The sequence below is a fragment of the Ochlerotatus camptorhynchus genome, unplaced genomic scaffold, assembly GCF_037179485.1.
Source record: "Ochlerotatus camptorhynchus isolate MF236.1 unplaced genomic scaffold, CSIRO-AGI_Acam_v1.1 ptg000261l, whole genome shotgun sequence".
NCBI lineage: Eukaryota > Metazoa > Arthropoda > Insecta > Diptera > Culicidae > Ochlerotatus > Ochlerotatus camptorhynchus.
The window spans coordinates 317865-337864 of NW_027040751.1; the positions used below are offsets into that span (position 1 = coordinate 317865).

A 20000-nucleotide genomic window follows, 5' to 3' on the forward strand; every position below is an offset into this window, starting at 1 on the left:
TAACTTGTGTCAGTACCGACAGTAAACCACTGAAACTGTCAGTTAGCGGATACTAGTTGGTTTCCGATCCATAGCTGCGATTTTATTCGGTGAAAGGGTCATCACTTGGAAAAAATTAATTCAACTGTACATTCCTGCATCGTTTGATGGTGCACTTCCAGAACCATCCGGAAGATCTTTTCGGGAATTATCGAGGTTACAGCTGTGCGAAATGCGAAATGTTGTGAACACTTTCTTAGTAACTGCTTCCAAGCCATCGGGAAATAATCGCCTGGAAGAACGCTGAATCTCACAGCGCAACTATCGAAAGATAAACAAACTTTGACGTTTAACTTTTGCAGGCAACTTTGCCTCCATAAATGCTGCCATAAATCTGAACGGGTTAAGATCAAGCAAAATGGCTTTAGATAAATACAATTCAGTCTGCAAGTTTTCTTCATAAAAGCCATTTTACAACCTAAGGATTTTGTTAAGGATTTCTTAAAAGCAAAACAACTTTTTCACAAATGACCCATGAAAATCAACTTTTATGCCACCGCCATGTTACAATTAGTTTGCTTGTTTTTTACAATCTTCGATTTTCTATCTATATTTCCTTGGATATAACTATATTTTGGTAAATTTAGCTATGAGCAAACATTTAAATGCGAAAATCATAAAAAAATAATCTCAGCCTAGCTCGATCTGAAAAATAATTTATTTTATTCAATGTAAAATAATTAGTCAAATCGACGTTTTACGAGAGCGGACCTATTTTTTTCGATGTTTTCACGTACATTTCACCTAACATTTAATAAGACACTTAAAACTAGGCCACATAATGAGAACTATTGTAATAAATTTGGATATTCAACACGATTTTTATACCATCAGTTTCTATTTTAATTATTTTGATAAGATCGGATTCATAAATCCTTTTCTATCTTGATTGATGCTTTCCTAGTGGATTTAGTAAGCGGCTAGGGGAAATGGCTCGGAAAGGGTTTTTATTGTTGCTAAATAGCTTTTGTTGTAGTTTTCAAATGGTTCTCAATGCGTTCGTCATACAACCTTTTGCAGTAAATCAATCTTGAAGAGCTTCGAGAATACACCCTTCAGAACCTTCTTCAGGGTGGGCCAACTAGACATATTCTAGTCTTAATGAGGTTTTGGTGGATGCATTAATGACAAGGGGGCCTCCCTTAGCTCAGTCGGTAAAGGCGCAGCTACAAAGCAAGACCATGCTGGAGGTGGCTGGGTTCAATTCCCGGTCCGGTCTAGGAATTTTTCGGGTTGGAAAATTTCTCGACTTCCCTGGGCATAGAAGTATGATTGGACTTGCCACACAATTATACCAATGCAAAAATGGTACAGGCATCGAAAGCTCTCAATTAATAACTGTGGAAGTGCATCTAGAACACTAAGTTGAGAGCACGCAATAAGCTAACATGCGATATGCAATAAGCTTGAAATGCGAAGAAGAAGAAGAAGATTAATGACAAAATAGCCTTGACCAGGGTTTTATGAATGTTGTTTCATAGTTGCTTTGTAGTATTTCATAAAACTTAAAATGTTACTTGGGAGGGGCACCTTTTGCCCGATATGGACATTTTACCCCCATTTACTCTAGATTTGTTCAGCGATGAAAGCTTCCATTCGTGCCTGTAGAGCCTTTCTATTTAGGGCGGCTTTTGGCTTGCCATATAGGGCTCTGTATTCGAACTTCAATTACGATTTTCCCGTTCCTACGCGTCAGAGGTTGCCACATTTAAATCTCATACTTCATTTATGCTTCATAGACAACATGTTTTTGTGAAGGAAATGTTCGCTAAATTTTTAATATTTTACGTTTTAGAGCATATATTGCCAATTCATAGGAAATAAGCAATGCAAATGATACTGCGTTTGTCGAACTATTCGATGCAAGGTGCGAGTTTTTCATTTAATTGACAATAATTTACAAACACTCAATGTTCTGTAACTGAAAAATGCCTGGAATAATGTGTAAAGTGCGGTTAATTTAACCTAGTCAGTGATATTCACTACATGGTTGATTGTACCAAAACTGTTGCCAAATGCATTTAATTTAGTAAGTAGCATAATGTTAGTTAAATTTTGATAAATATCTAGTCAATTTCCGTTCAATCAGAAGAATAATACGGAAATTGGTAATGTACACACTAAATAAAAATCTTTAATCGTAATATATTTCTAATCAACTCAGAATATAATTAAGATTCTCGAAAAATCTGTATTTTAGCTAATAATCTGTATATCTGCATATATAGATTCTTGGTCAAGAAATAATCAAGGAAATCTGTAAAATACAGAACAATCTGTATGTGTGGCAGCCCTGGGCTATGGAGGGGAACTGTCGGATATTATGTCTATCTATAGACAACCATTAGCGCGAAAAGTGCCTCGGTGCTGCTTTATAATCAATTAAGGGGGTATTCCCAATCTTTTGCCTTTTTTCGGCCTGTTTTTCAATTAATTTTTTTCAAGGAAAATGAATAGTAATGCGCCTAACTCTTTGGGATTCTTGTTTATTGAACATTAAAGTTTACAAATAAATTTTTTTCGACATAAAAAAAGACATTATTGACGTCACAAAATGGCGGCAAACAGACCCCTGTTTGCCGCAAACGCCTGGACGGGCGAAGACTTTTCTCTGGAACGGCTTCATCTGAAACAGATTTCGTGATGAAATTAATAATCTGCATAAGATTCTCTGGAGCTTCTCCCGTTGGCAGCAAAAAATCTTGCAAATTAACAAAATGGCGGCCATATAAAAAAACAGGCGATTTTTAGCCCGCTTTTTTGCAGCTTTAAGGTGCTTCAAACAATGTTAAATGTTAATATTTTTGGCTGAAAGTGGGAGAAGCTCCAAAGAATTTAATAAGGAACAAAATGCACAAAGATTCAAGTCAATATCTCTTATAGTTTCTGAGAAAAATCTTCGCCCGATAAAAAAATGTGGTTTCGAGAAAAACGCGTTTAAAGTTTTGACTATAGTTAAAACCATTTTGGGGGTTCTTACCATTAGTCAGCTATGCCTGGACACCGAATTCGCTGATCGGAAAACGGCTTGGGGGGATGAAAGTATATAGTCTAAAGTACAAAAAAACGTGAAAAAAAAAATTTGATTTTTTGAAAAAAAAAAGATCGGGAATACCCCCTTAATGAGCTGAATCTCATTATGGGCGAGCCTTTTCTCATAGAGAGTTCGTTTGCAGTGTTTGTTCCTATCGTTTTCACAGTTGTTTTCTCTTGGTATTAGCATTTAGTACTGGGAACTTTCAAGTGGCAGGATAAGCAGCATCTGGTCGTGCGTCTTTCATGTGACAATAATAACAGTCAAGGAAATTGAAGTGAGACGTATCTCTGGCAGCTCGCGGACGGATGCCATGATGCGAGAAAATGTAACGCACAGAGAAACAATGGTACTTTAGTCAATTATTAAATGATTTTTTCCTTCCCTTCAGCAACTGTCGTGCTGCTTCCTATTATGCTATTATGTGCTATTAATGTATTTACAAGGAACAAGGGTGCAGTTGGTTTGCGTCTGCTTTGTGTGAACGAGTCGTCCGGGTGGCAAGATCTGCGGGTGGCGTGTTGGACTTGGCACCCACCGGGGTATGGGAGGGTCGAATAGGCGTTGAAGCTTAATCGAACCGGGTTAGTCTCGTTCGTTGAGACCGAGAGTCGATACAGTATTCCCTCGATATATGCGGTGGATGGTACCGACCACCCACCGCTATATCTCGGTTGTCCTTCAACCAAATACGTTGATTTTTTGTATGTAATAAGTGTCAACCATAAACTAGTTATCTACAGAAAATCGGCTCAATTAGTTGAAGGACAGTCGAAAATAGCGATGGGTGGACGGTACCACCCATCGCATATTTGGAAGTAATTCTGTACTTTGAGCTCTGTGCGTGAGTGTGGCAAGTAGTAGAAGGCTAGCGATGTCAGAAGCTCTTTGATCTCCGAATGGTTTCATATATTGGCTCAATTAGACTTACTCTACAGTTTGCGCTCCGAAAAATGTGAAAGTTGAGCATACATCTTCGTGTCATCTTTCTGGAGGAGTGATTGTCGTTTGCTGATGATGATAAGGGTGAATGAAGCCATTTCGACAATGGTACTGCACGGCATTTGGCGAATCGATGCCGATATAATCAGCTTGAAAACATATTGCCCGACAACGAAGTGGAAAGGGGACTTCAATTTATGTGGTTACATAGCATGTTTGCGTCAAGGGGCTGCTGATAAGATAAACCAACGAAGGATTTCTGGTTTTGCAGGGATTAAAAAGGGTATCATTCTCCAGCTTGTGAATCACACTGTCAACATTTTTTTTTGCCGGCTTTTGGATTAGGTATTCAGCTAAATGTTGAACTGTCGAAGCCCGTAGCAGCTGTAAAGCCTCGTATTATCTCTGATTACGATGCAAATTCAGATAACTCCGTTTGTTATTATAATGCAAAATGATACAGGAATCGTGCGATATTGATACAAGCTCTCTAGTAGATTGCGTTGCAGTTTTCAAAGTTTATTGATTTATTGTTGTTTTTCTGGACAGTTGAATAATGGTATAAAACAATCATATTAATTTTGGGTAAACAATCCAAAAAACTTAAATAACAACCCTTTTCGGTATTTTTTTATGTTATCATTAGAATGCTTACGTATTAGAGTAAGGTGGGGTAAAAGTTCGAACTTAGTTTAAAAAATTGAAATATCTTATAACTTCAAGCATTTCGAATGAAACTCATTCCATAGTCAGGGTCCCAAATTCAAGGTTCACAACTTTCTCTAACCGCTTGATGAATTTTCTGCTCATTCGTAGCTAGAACGATTTTTTTTTCAGCAGATACTAGATAGATAGAGATTAAGATCAAATAAATCAGAGCGGTAATAATTAAAGTGTCCCAATGATCGATTAATTTTTCTATTCTTTAAATTTTATTTTTTATGAAAAGACAAAAGGTCGTAGGAACAAAAGGTCGAAAGGACAAATGGTTAAAAAAAAAATAGGTCGGACGGACAAAAGGTCGAAAAGCCAAAAGCTGATATATGGTGATATCAATCTAATTATCAAAAGTGAAATATGTTTACATACTGTTTTCCCTTCGTTGAAATCTATTTCTTTTAACATAACTTGAGTTCATGTAGAACATTAATTTTACTTAAAAATGTTGAATGAAGTAATACGACTATTCAATATTCCATTCTCTGAAAAACGTTCGTTCTATCAAATGGATAAGTCTTTGTATTATTGTATTTTTTCCAATCAACCTTTAGCCCTATTTGATCTTCTGTTCTTTCGACACTCAGACGATAATTATTAGTTCCATTATTTTTCATTTTATATCAGGATCTTTAGGGCTAAATTTGTACCGTTTAACACGTTTTTTCAAGTTTGCTTAGAATCCATGAACTTTAAACATTTAAACATCGACAAAGGTCGAGGGATAAAATATAGTTCGCCTTATTTCCGAGAACAAAAAATTAGATTCTGGACCTTTGAAATACCCAAGGAACTTGAGCTGGATTGGATTTCGAAGATTCAGTTAGTTTGAAATATTTTTAAGAATAATCTTATGAAAATTGATGATACCAATATATTTCAGAGAATAACTTTAAGGTAGTTCTAGGAAGAACTCTAAGAGAGTCTTGACAAGAACTTCAAGACAATTGGGTTGTTTAATTTTGTAATACATACATCGGTTATTATACATCATCTGCAAGAACTTCGTTTTCAGCCCTTCGATGATGGAACATCTTTAGATTCACTTATTTTTCAAGTTGAGCTTATTGTTGAAAATTTATTTTCATCATCGAATGGATATTATTTAGATTTCCATTATATACTCGTATTCTCGTTTTCGCTCGAGTCGTGATTTTAATACAAAAAAAGTTTAATTGCGTTTATCCCCTTGATTGAGGTCTAAACCGCGATTTGAGGGGTTTAGGGTTTGAAATATTTAATCATGTTTATCTTTTCAATTAAGACCTACATCACGATTTGAGGGGTGACTGGGTGTTCGCAATATGTAATCGCGTTTATCTATTTAATTATGGCTTACATTGCGATTTTTACATCGAGTCAATCAAGGGTGGAACTTTTACGCGATATCTTAGTTCATTCTTTTTTTTTATAGAAATAACGATTATCGCTTCGTTAACTTTTTTTTAATATGTAGGGGAAATGGCTCTAATGTTGGCCTATGGATTTAAGATTGGGCCCATCGCTAAAAATCTGCTATTTATCAATTTTATCTAGATGAACGCGTCATTAGGGCAGTACTAATGGATATTTTTGGTAACTAACGAAAATTTAGTCGATTGATAAATTTATGTATGGGCCCAAATTAGGGGCATTTAGGCCGACATTATATCCATTTCCCCTATATATATTTTTTTAAGCGGTGAACATGAAAGAGCGATTGATTTTAAGCTTATGAAACATTAGAAGGCCGGCCAATTTCACATCATTCTGATGAGATCCTTTACAGTTATTTGTTTGAACTTTATTCAATATTTACCAAATAACGTCTCGAGCTCGGCTACCTGCCAGTTTTGCTTACCGGATGGAAGATCGTCTGTTTAAGACGTGTTGATTGTAAATCTATATCAAGAGCAGTTGTTGTCGTCGTCGGATTTGAAATCTAGGAACAGCAAGTTGAACGTGAACTTGATCGTAGTTTTTTCGTGATATAAGGTGCTCGGTGGCCTAATGGCGACCGATTTTGCTTATTGAGCAGAATATTATGGGTTCAATCTAAAGCTCCTTCACATTACACAGTTATGCTTTAAATTGGCTTTCTTTCATAATACGATGCAAAGAGTAAAGATATTCGGTTGGAGGGCCGGTTACGTAAAATAAGTAATATTTGAGTTTTAGGAAAGACGTGTTGATCGGAAATCCATATCAAATCCTTCTCCTTCTCAAGAGCAGTTGTTGTCGTCGTCGTTGGTGAGGTCACCGCCGGGATAACAAGAAGTTAAACGAAAACTTTATAGCATTTGTTTTGTGTTGTAAGGAGCTCGGTGGCCTAGTGGAGACCGATTTTGCTTACTGAGTAGAAGACCGTGAATTGAATCGTCAGAACATCAATTCAGCACATCGCTAAGCAATGGTCGATTTTTGCAAAAATGTTAATGATTGCCCATAACACACAATTATGCAAAGTTTCATGCAAATCGGAGAAGGTCGAGTCATGTTGTTATTTTTTTTTTGCGATTTGGCGTGGACTGATCTCTAACGCAATCGCATTTTTTCGTTACTAGATGCAGCGTGAGTATGAGAATGATAGATAATGAGAGATACAGAGGAAAGGTGAATACGAGAGAGGGTGAGCAAGATAAATCTACAGTAAACCCTCTCTAAATAGATATTTAAGCGAACAACGAGTTAGGAAAGGTAAAGTTGGGAAATCTTCATGGAAAATGTGATCGAAGTAGCCTGAACTAAGACCGGGATAGAGAGAATATCTTGTTAAGGAGAATGAGATTTAACTGTATTTGAAATGTGATCAGATTTCAGCGTAAAGTATTGATTGATTCACAAATCTGCTCAATTAACGGCGCCGGTGGTGTAGTGGTAAGCGTGATTACCTCTCACCCCAGCAGGCCTGGGTTCAATACCAGTCGGCGCCGCCGGGATGTTCTGAGGCATAACATCTCTGATCACGCCTTCCTTCGGATGGGAAGTAAAGCCGTTGGTCCCCGGTTCATGAGTTGATGGGTCGATAGGTAGGGTCCAGGTGTGGGAGCTGCCTTCCTGGCACGTCGGTAGCATTGGTGCTCAGCACGGAAAACAAGATCGACGGAAAAAACAAACCAAAGGAAAAAAAAAAAATCAAATCTGCTCAATTGTTATTTTCTTCATATAAGAAGGTTTTGTTTATGAAAATTTACATTTACAACTAGGTTTGGAAATTATCCTTGTTCTGACTTACTTAGTAATCTTCAATATTCCTGAAGTTTCTTTCAGTGTGATTACTTATGACCTCTGAATTAATTACCTACTAGTGGGTTCGGGCCTCCCTTAGCTCAGTCGGTAAAGGCTCATCTACAAAGCAAGAAGATTCTGGATGCTGCTGCACAGCAAAAAATAAATTTTAATATTACATCCAAGAGGATGCACTTCAATCATGTCGAAAATTTCATGTAATTTTTATGATCACAAAAATAAACAAATGCAGTAAAAGCAGCTGTCAGTTCATGCACTGTATTAATTATATTTTTGTCCTTTTTGGCAAGTAATATTACACCATATATTTGACACATCCACTTTGATGTGATATCAAAATTAATTTTTTGTTGTGTGGGTTCGATTCCCGGTCCAATCTAAGAATTTTTAGGGTTTGATTATATAGTATGATTATACACTGAAGTCTTTTTTACACTGCTTTTTTACGTGGTTTTTTTTACACGGTTATTTTTACACGGTTATTTTTACACGTTTTTTCGCGATTTACACGGTACGTTTTTAACGATTTCTCGACAACGATACAACCTATCGACTTGATTCCAATCATATTATCCGTTTCAAGCTATAGGTAATCGAATGGCATACTTAAAAAAAATCACAATTTTTGGTGTAAATACAGAAATTTTTAAAATATGTCTATATGGACCAAAGCATAATTACAAATGGCATCAAAATCCGATTAAAAAAAAACATTTAAACATGTGAAAAATCAAAATGTCGTAGGTTACGTATCCCCCGTGTAAAAAAGACCTGAGTGAACTTGCCACACAATTATTCTAAAAGAAAAATGGTACAGGCCTACAATGCTCTCAATTAACAACAAAGTGGAAGTGCATCTAGAACTCAAAGTTGATAGCTGGCGTAAAGTCCCAGTAGGGCATAAATAAAGCCAAAGAACAAGAAAACTTCAGGAAGAACATAAGATCTTTTTTTCCTCTGTTCGGGACCTAACACCACTGCGACCAGTAATTTGATCTATTGTAGTATATCCCGTGTCCTTAGTTTAGTGCATGTCGTATTACTCCATCACTATTGAGAAATGATGAAGTATTCGATTTTTTTGCAGTTGTCATTCTTGCATTTATCGCAAGGATCCGACTCTAATTGAAAGGTCCCGCTATTTATACCCTTCGGAGGTTGAAACACCCTCCAAAGGCGCGCCCCTTTGTCAGCCAAAATTGGATTCCTTAGTAACAAAATTAAGCAATGACACCGATAATGACCATGCATCAGAACCCTAGTCTTAACCACTTCAAACTAGGGAACAACGAATAGAAGATTATGAATCACATAGATGAAGACTAACTAACTAATTTTTTCCTTGTTTCAAGATCATCCTCGGTGGACAAAGCCAAGTCTTGTCACTATCAACAAGGTATAAAAAGTAACAAGGATGTAACGAGATGTGTTCCTTGTATTACTGAAAAATCCTGTTCCCCTAGTTTGAAGTAGTCAGGACTAGGAATCGGTGGTAGATCTTACATCCCGTAACGTACCACGAAAAGGTGATCTACCCACGTTACGGGGCACAGAAGATCTTGCTCCTCTTGGCCTAACCCACTAGCGCACTGCGCTCCTCTGTGTCTCGTACCGGTCGGATTCGAGGCAAACACAATATTTGCAGGATTGTTGTTCGGCATTCTTACAACGTTTCCAGTCTATTGTACGTTTCCAGATTTAGCGGCTTTCTGTATAATACGTGCTCGGTTACAGAACTAACAGATACCCTGAAACAATTCTGAATGTTACTGGTGATGTAACCATCCATGTATGCAAACATTCATGTATGTAAATTTCCTTTTCACGTAAGCTAGCAACTTGTAAGAAATGTTACTTACAAAAATGGATGGTTACACACAATATTTGTAATATGTCATGAAATGTCTCATAACTTTGTAGGATCTCAAATGTAATTTAACTTGTATGATATATGACGCTCAATTTATGTGCATCATAGTAACAGAAATTTACACAACTTTTTCGAACTGTGACTTAGTCTTCGACGTATTCACCTTTAATCCAACCTTTTTTGCTTCACGTTTCAGCCTGGTGTACTGCTCTGCCACCGCCTGGAACGTTCTTCCGACAATGTCCACGTCGTCAGCGAAGAAGATGAACTGGCTGGATTTATTGAAGATCGTGCCTCGCATGTTAAAGCCCGCACGTTTCATAACATCTTTTAGCGCAATGTTGAACCGGAGGCAGGGAAGGCAATCACCTTGTCGAAGTGCTTTGCGCGTTTCAAACGAGTCCGATTACGCACCCGATATCTTCGCACAGCACTGTCTGGTCAGTTTCTCGGGAAAACCGTGCTCGTCCAAAATCTTCCATAGCCTTGAAATCGATGTATTCACGTAGTGTAGTGGTGGTGGTGCACAGGAGCTTGATATTCGCGACAATTTTGGAGGATCTGTCGCAGCTTAAAGATTTGGTCTATTGTCGATCGGCCGTCCATAAAACTGGCTTGATAATTTTCCACCAATCTGTTTGCTAGACGGCGAAAGATGATCTGAGAAAGCACTTTGTAGGCTGCGTTGAGAATAGTGATCGGTCGGTAGTTCTCACATTCTAACTTGTCACTCTACTATAACCAACTTACCCGAAGTTGGTGTCTTCACATTGATGTGTGGCAATGAAAACGAGCACAGTTCAGTGTAAGTAAAAGGCACTGAAGAAATCTGCAGATTGCGGATGAAATATGCGATTGAAGGAGAAGCAATTAAAATTACAGTATGGGAATTAAAACCCCAAAACATTGAAATTTGTCCTAGTCATTGGATTGTGTAATATTGTCTTAGTCCAGGACTGGTCTGAGATCTCAGTCTCAGAATCTATATTTTTTTGCTTAAGCTACTAATCTTATTATATAGCTAAAAATCGATTTTTAAAATCTAGGATTTAATACTTATGAGATTTAAATTAAATTAAGTTTTATTCCTAAAATAGGTATAATATATAAAATACACTCAATTCTGTTTTTACGCGATTTTTTTTCGCCCGTCTTTTTGATCCCGTGTGATCTTAAATTGCAGCCAAAGTAAGTGCAACTTTTTTTAAAAATTCAGAATAAATCAAAGAAAAACATGGCGGCATTGTAAATTCGGTACTCCTCTTATATGAGGGCAAAGTTTAAAACATGATAATGGCGTGTAAACAAAATGGAACCTACACTTAATAAATCATGTCCTCCTTATTTTACTTCAAAATTCTTAAGCATTTTTCGAGATTTAAGAATCACACAATTTTTGGTCAAGTCTCAGAGTTTAAAAAATGTTCCGTTAGAAGTGTTAAATGTTAAATCTGGGTTCTTATTTTTAATAAGTTTTGCATTTTTTAATCCAAAATTTATTTTTTTTTGTCTAATTTAAGAATCTTGAACTGTTTTCTAAGTCCAGTATCTATTTTAGTCTCAGAGTCTTGAAAATTTTCGTGATCTTAATTGTTGTCAACAGTTAGAATATTAGTTAACTCCGGTACATTGAAAGTTTATCTTGGTCTAGGATTTAAAAAAAGTATTATTCTCAAAGTTTAAGATCTGAATTTATTTGTTGTACTACGTAACAGAATTTCGAAATGGTTTGATCAGTCCAGCAACCTGAACGATTGTACAAGGATTTTTTTTTGAGTTCTTGTATTTTTTGATGTCTTGAAAATAAATTCTAAATCTGTGATCATAATACCTAAGGTACACCGGAGTAAGTTGAAACGCGCGGGGAAGTTGAAACGGTACGTGTATCTCTTCGCGGAAGTGAATATTCACTGTAACTATTTTTGAGAGCATTGTGTACTACCGCAAACTACTATAGTATAAATAATCTCAGTGATTATTCACTTCCGCTAAGAGATACACCTACCGTTTTAACTTCCCCAAGCGTTTTGACTTGCCCCGGTGTTCGTTAATCCAAGTTCCAAGTTTTCCAAGCCGTGTTTCTGACTCTTATAAATTTGTTTTCATATTCTGGGCAATTCAAGTCTAGACTGGGACCTTAACATTTTGACTTAGTCTATGGAATTGAATCTCAACCTGGGATTCGTGAACCCCCACTAAACTAAAAGCACATGACAATAAGCGATGTTGAGCGAGCCTGGCCACACAATGGGGGGAACGATGAGAATCGTTGGTCTATGATCTTCAATTTTCGAGATCTCTCAAATATAAAAAAAAACTTGTTTTGGGTATTGGAAAAAAGGGAGATCCGGGAATTAACCGGGAATCGAAACCGGGAATTAACCGGAAATTAACCGGGAATTAACCGAAGAATCGAATCAAACTCCATCATCTTGAACAGTTTTCTAATACCAGAATCTTGAAATTTGTTCTCAACTGAAGTCCCAGAATCTTGACAATTTATGTTAATCCTGGACAGGCATGGACAATTATTTACATCCATTTAAATTCATACGCCTGCGACAGAATTCCATAAAATGATGTATGAAGCTTTTGTTGGTTTTGATATTAACTACAACTTTGATAAATAAATCAAATATATATCTCTTATGCATGATGAACTAGAGCCAGCAGAACCCACCATTGTTTTTCAGGTGAATCTAAATTGAATTCACTGAAAACAACAACAAGTTCTAGTTGCCATGTATAAGAGATAGAGGTTTGAGTAATTCACAAAAGTTGTAGTTAATATTAAAACCTATAAAAGCTTCTTTCATTATTTTTTAAAATGCTGTTAATCAAAAATGTTAGAGGCAAATGAATCATCATTATTACATTTATGTTAGTATTTTTAAAAATTCTGATAAGAATATGCTTTAACTTCTCTTCACTGTGTTCTTCACTATTCGCTTGGAATATTCCTGGAAATCTCTTGGTTTGCCATTTAGAATTAAGAAAAGTGTTATCCAAAAATTTCCTTGGATATGGAGAATTCCACAGAAATTTTCCGCATAATTTCCTTCAAATGCTTCTCAAAATGCTTTTGAGAAGGATCTCTTGAATTTTGCTTCTAACTCTCCTAAAACTCTCCGTAGGATTTCCTTGAAATTTTTTTCAGAATGTCCTGGAGATTATTTTGGAAATATGCTAAAAATTTCCTGTCAAAACCCTCGCAAAGTTTTTGACATTTCTTAAAAATTCTTATTAATTATTTTAGGAATTCTCTTGAAGCTGTCTTCATACTACCTTAAAATTCTGTGAAGAATATTTTCTATTTATTTAAAATTAGTTTCCTGTGCAATTATCCACATTTCCTTGCAGCTCTCCTCAGAATGTATCTTTGATTAGTTGGTCGATCATCATTTAAGAGATTTTCGGTCGTAGTTGATCATAAGGTGTAATTTCAAGATTGTAGTCGTATCAGTCATTTTCATTATTGAACTCACTTTGAATCCCCTTCAGAATTCTCTTGGAATGCTCCTTGAAATTCCTTCCAATTTTATTTAGAGTTTCCTAGATTTACTACTCATAATCCCCATCAGTGTTGGGAAAATATAAAAAAATCAAATCTCAACAAAGACCAAGATTACATGCAAACAACTGCGGTTGATATTGCAAGGTTTGATTTCGCAGCTCGGAATATCAAGCTAATATATCTCACCAGCTGCAAATCTCACCAAACTGTGGTGAGATTGAGTTTCATGATTTTTGCTTTAAAACCGAAAACAACCGATACATCCATAACGGCTGGCAGTAGTCGCTTCGTGTCTGCTATCGGTGAAGAGAAAAACGAGATAGCATTATAATACCTTCTCTTTCTAAAGAAACGAGGTGCGACGGAAACATTTTTGCGTCGATTCAAGTCTCAATTGAAATGTTTTCTGAAAGAATTTCTATGCTCAATCTATCACTTCGGCCTAGGTACCTTTGAATAATGTACATGTAACATAGGTGAATTTACGTATTTTCGTCAATCCAAGCAGAATCCGCACTTCTGCTAGCAATTTCTCAGCGTCTCGCACACATAGGTATGACGTGTTTGTTTGTTTACATTCATCTGCTGCTTGCTATTCTATCCATTCCAATCGATAGAACTGTCCAAAACGGGTTGAAAACGTTTCTACAACGCTCCAAACTTCTCAGGTGAGTGTGGCTATTGTCGGCAGCCTCTTTTTCTTCGGCAACCTTTCCATTTAAACTGCGTGTTATCCAGCCATGTTCGATAAATACTCAGAAGTTATACTACAAAGAACTGAAGATGATACATTGTTGGTTTATATTTTATTTTTATTTTTCAAAGCTCAGTCGGTAAAGGGGCACAGCTACGAAGCAAGTATATTCTGGAGAAGGCTGGGTTCGATTCCCGTCGATCTATTAATTTTCCGGGATGGAAAATTTCACGACTTCCTTGGGTATAGGATTGTACAGGCATAGTAGGCTATCAATTAAAATGTGGAAGTGCTTCAAAAACATTAAGTTGAGAGCAAGCAAACAGCTAATATGCTATACGAAATAGGCTAAAAATATCATGTACAGGGTGCGTGACGATTTTTTGCAGTAAATGGCATATTTGAGAAAAAATACATCAGTTAGTTATTCTAGCAATGAATTTTGTGCGATTTATTTTCTTTCGCAACATATGGAAGTTGTAAGTAAATTTATTCAAAAAAATTGCCTTCCCTTTCGACGACTGCAGTTAGACGCTTCCGGAAACTGCAGTATGCACGTTTTAAAATGTTTCGATCCATAGATGTCATCACTGCCTTGATTTTAGCTTTTAGCGAGTTTGGTGTGAGGGGTTCTATTGTTATCCCGTTGGACGACGCCCTATACAAAATAATCCAACGGATTGATATCGGGACTGCTTGGGGGCCAAATTTCTTCCTCCCAAATTTACGAAATATTTTCCGTAAGGCATTTCTGTGCTTTATTAGCAGTATGAGCAGGTGCTCCGTCTTATCACTTTCCCAAGCCTTTTTTAATATTATACACTGTTTTTTCAGACACATTTACCGATCGAATTATTTCTTTCATGCATACTCCGGCGCGCAACAAAGCGACAACGGCTGACAGATTGTTCTCTTGTTTCGACATCTTTACGTTTACTCAACATTGTTTGTTTAAATCTTACACCTAACAGTATAAGCTATCCAGTGCTGCCAAATATATCTAAATCATGATGCACAAGCATGAGAAATTACTATTTGAAATTTACTGCAAAAATTCGTCACGCACCCTGTAGTAGTAATACAAATGATATTTTTAAACAATAGAAACATTTTTTTTTATTGTCGTAGATTAGTATTTGAAATCGCGGATTTGTTTTGAAAAATCGTGGATTTCGCGGATAAATTTGAAAATCTTGTAACCGCCCTGCATTTGGCGTTTGTGATTTAATTTTAGTATTACAACCATTAATAGATTAATATGGGGATGAATTGAAAGGTGCGGCGCTGCACACGACATTCAGACTCAGCTGTCATTAATTTACGCTTTGCTGAGATCTTCTATATTTCTTAGGCTATTTAAGGTTTCGATGCAAAATTAACCCTACTTCTAAGACCAACTGCTCTAAGTAGGACAAACTTGGCAAAGATCTCTTTTGAAAACTAGTATTGTCGCTACAGCTGAAAACTGAAATAACCCATTAACGAAAATCGATTTTACTATTGTTCTATACGTTATACATAGTGTCGGAAGAAATGCGCTGTAATCGCACAATGATGCGCTATAATGTGCATTACTTCCGACACTATGTATAACCTGTAGAATGAGAGTAAAATCGATTTGCGCTAGTGGGTTATTCCAGTTTTCAACTGTAGCGACAATAATTCGATATGGATAGCGGACAGCGCAGCGACTAAAAAGTCATACTTTCGAATGTGATTAGTTTGGTTTTCCCGATTGAGATAGTCACATATTGATGATCTTGTTTGTGGACTGATTCACAGGGATATTATTTAACTTTTATGTGAAATTCCATGAGAAATATTGATGCTGCCCTCTTCTTCCGTTGAAGTCGCACTGCTTCGAATTATTCCAGCAGCTTTGTCAGCGTATCCAAACAAATATTCGATCCGTTTTTTTAGGAAAATGATGTCAGCAACGCATTTTGGAATGGGCTTGTAATAAACTCAATTAATTTCATCAAAACTTGAGCAGTTGCGGTTTTTTTTTATAGATGGATAGATAAATCAGACGTTGAGGGTTTGAGAATTAATATACATGAAAATGTCGATTTTCCCGAACTTTCATTTCTAACAACGTTCGTACATACTACAAAAAATTTGTTTCAATATTTAAATGTTACTTCTTCGCACTTTCACATCTAGACCAACAATTGAAATAGGCGGAACAACGAAACGTAAACAATGGTTTTAAACGAAAATTTCTCGAGAATCAAACCACACCCACGCAATCTAACACCAGCATCTGAAAGAGCAAACTTATCGTGGGTGTGTTTTGATTCCCGAGAAATTTGTGTTTAAAGCCATTGTTTACGTTTGGTTGTTCCACCTATTTCAATTGTTCGTCTAGACATGAACCCACCGCGGATAAAGTGGTAGTAAAATAGGCTTGCATTAAGCCGCATTACAGCTTTATTGTTCATCGTTCCATTAAGCGTCCAAAAGTTCGGTTCCATTTTACCGTATAAGCCCGGATTGGGCGGTCCAACATTAAATTCCCATGCGCCGCTTGATGGAACCAATGATGTCAAATTGGTGCATGATTGAGTTATTCTAAAAGCACTCACATACCTGTGGTCTGCCTGCCTGCTCGCGAGGCACACGTCCTCGTTCATCTGTTGTGCCCGCGCGGTGGTTCGACGACGACCACGACGATAATTGAAGTCATCTTGTTTACCTTCGGAACCGAGTACGATTAGCCAAACAGGAATGAATCAGCGAACAAGCAAACACAACTCCAATACATCTGCGCTTCTTGTTTGGTGGTATTGTTGTAGCTACTAAGTTTTATCAGTTAGGCAGTACCGAATCGGATCGTTTCCTCCACACTTCAGTAGGGTAAATTGCATGCCTTCTCAGTTTTCCGTTCCATCTCCGCTGTACGATTGGCGTTTATCTTATCATAAATACTATTGTTTTTTTTTCTTTATTAGAGTGCATTTTTACTTTTTCCTTTCAGACATAAGCATATATACATTTTAGGATACTTTCCCCCCTCCATCGTTGGCGCGAATTCCCATCGAGCCAGCAGAACAATATCAATTTTCATCCAATACTTCGCTCTCATTCACTATATTGTGTTTTTTCAGCGCACGGCGTGTCTAACTCGATTTCAGGTCTCCGGATAGTTTCTGTACGTAAAAGTCATCACATTGAAGTTTCCTTTATTTCTCGCTCTGTTTTGCTCTTTTTCTCTTTTGATATCACTCTTATCGTCTTTGGCTAGCTCCCACGTATAGCTTATACCTTATATCATATATGTATGTTTCGCTATCTGGCATTTGTTTTTGATCATTTGATATGTCGTCTTCTTTTCCGTTTGGTCCTGATCGAGTGTCATGGTTTCTTTTTACCTCTTTTGGAGTGCATTCATTTTTAGATGAAAATTTCTTTCATGTACCCTCTTTGCGTTTGCACTGCCACTTGCCATGATTGCTCTCCATTATCAAAAGCATCTCCGCTGTTTTTTTTATTATTTTCCTTCTGGATTCCCGGATGTCATCTTGCAGTTATTTTTCTTCCACTTCAGTGTGAATATGGGTTTGTTTCGGAATGATAAAATGTTTCTATACTAATGGATAATTTTATTGGTATGTTAAACAAATCTGGCTCTATTGTATCATGCATAAAATATCAAAATTTACAGGTTAATTTCCATTATATGATCGTCCAGAAGGTGAAACGGCGATAATTTTAACTATGATTGTCTTGCATGTTTGTTATGAATACAACCTTAATAAAACTCATATCTATATGTTTGTTTATCAAATACATCTTTGACAAGTATCAAGAATTGTGATGCTATTGATTTACTCTTGACAGCGAAAATTTAAAGCAAACGTCGCCATAATAGCATTATGTCTATAAATTATGGGTTTTTGCAAGAATTTAAAAAAAAATTCCACAAGATTTAATTTTTTTAAATTTTTTTCTGTTAAATTTGTTATAAAGAACACATAAAAAATGTACAACATTAAGTTTATTCTAAGTGCTATTAGCTGCATAATCCCTGAATGATTCCAACTAGTTTTTGTTGAATAAGTTTTGTTTTTAATGTTCGTTGAGAAAAGTTAAATTTCTCAATGTTTAGATTTTCTTTAGCTACTTCATTCCTATTTTTGAGCAACAGAATCGGCCGTGAATGATACATAATTGATTTTTGATTGGTCCATTTCAATACATTACAGGTAGGGGAAAATACTTGAAACGATAAATTAACCTTAAGGTGATTCCTTGTAGCGTCCTCTTTCGCATTACACTTCACAATTTCACAAGTCAAAATATTAAAGTTTTTGTGAATGCCGTAGCTGAAACTACTACTTGTTGTTGGCTGTGGAGAAGCAACGTATGTATAAAATTTACAGTGTTATAAATCACGTAAATCTTGAGATTTGTGCTCTTGAAATTTAGAAGGGTGATAAGAAAATGGACACATGGAAAAACCTGAACAAAACCACGCAAACTGACAATTCAATGTTATTTACCCTCTCCGAATTCCACGAAACTTCTCATAACTGTTCACTAGTAGCAATGAATCATATCGTCAGGTAATTTTTCATAGAAATGGTGCTGTTCTGCTGCTAGGAAGTAAAACATCTCCATATATAAATTGAGGGAAATTGGAATAGTTCACTTTCGATGCATATTCAGGTCGAAAAAAGTGAACGATAACCTAAAGAAATCAGTCGGGATTTGGTCGTTCAGTTTTTTTCCCGGATATGACTGTTAAACAAGCTACAATTGAAATTCAATAGAATCATTTAGTATTTACCTATGAATCAAAAATATGACAAAAATGACAAGCGATCAACGAGCTAAGCGACAACGCTTTGTCAGAAATGGAAAGCAGTAATGATATAATCTTCTTCCTCTTTCATCATGACAAACAGCTTCTGCAACACAGCTCGCACAAGCCGGTAGAAGGAAACGACAAAATTGGTGGCAAGCTGCTTCACGACGTATAGCCGAAGATGATACACGTGTGTTGATGGGATTTTTTTTGTTATGCCTTTTATCGATTCCGATCAAGCTATGTCCTCAACCATGTATATTGTAAAAAAGCAGGTAAGCAATATATCAAGAGCCACATGTGAAAAGGGCATACGAGCTTTTTGTAAACAAACCTTTGTAGGCCCTTTTCTCGCCAACCGAGGGTCACCCACGGTCGTTGGTGTCATATGGATGGCGAGAAAATGGCTTAAGAAGTTTTTTTTTACAAAAAGCTTGTATGCCCTTTTCAGATGTTGTTCTTGATATAATTATCCTTCTACCACTCCGATCGATCTGTGTTGCAGAGCGTTTTGTCTGTATCGTTGGTTGCTTTATGTGTTTGGATTCGCTGGTATTTACCCAAAAAAATCAAATCCAAGATCGAAAATTTTCTCTCACGAGCTCAATCTCGCAACATGCCATGTATATTGATGATACACGATAAGTGATTTCCCTTTCACAGACTACAACATATAGTACCTAGCCCTGAAAAAATGTTGGAACCCTTATTTACGTAATTAGATTTCCCATCCAGGGGCGGAGCTTGGCAAGTATTTTTTAAATATGTAAGACAGGAGGGACTCTGGATGTTATTGTAATTGCATATATACAGGTACCATACATGTTTTGGTATTAACCAAGTTTGTGCTGAAATTCGGCAATTTTGACTCGCGACTAATTTTTCAAAATTGCGTATTCGATATTTTGCAATAGATCATAGTACCAAAACGGCTCATCTATCCGAAATGACGCATGAAAAAAAGTTGTAGGAAACTGGGATAGCCTTTTAACACACAAAAAAACATCACAAATTTTCTTCAAAAAATTCAAAACACTGTTAAAAACTTCAATAAAATAAAAAAGTTCTTTTTTAATATTACCAATGTTAATTTGAAATCTTATCAAAAATACTAGCTTTTCTGATATTCAAAATCGCAGAACATCAACTTTTAGT

At 36.4% G+C, this 20000-nt stretch overlaps 1 protein-coding gene across 3 annotated transcripts in view; it reads left to right on the forward strand.

Moving 5' to 3' along the window:
• LOC135705189 (ribosomal protein S6 kinase 2 beta-like) overlaps window positions 1-20000 on the forward strand; it is a 125143-nt gene that overhangs the window by 42450 nt on the left and 62693 nt on the right. For 2 of the 3 annotated variants that reach the window (XM_065226788.1, XM_065226790.1), the window contains exon 2: window positions 17146-17189. The exons of the other annotated variant lie outside the window; for it this stretch is intronic. In XM_065226788.1, the coding sequence (XP_065082860.1) occupies window positions 17146-17189 (44 nt within the window). The remainder of the gene's footprint in view (window positions 1-17145; window positions 17190-20000) is intronic. 3 annotated transcript variants of the gene reach the window in all.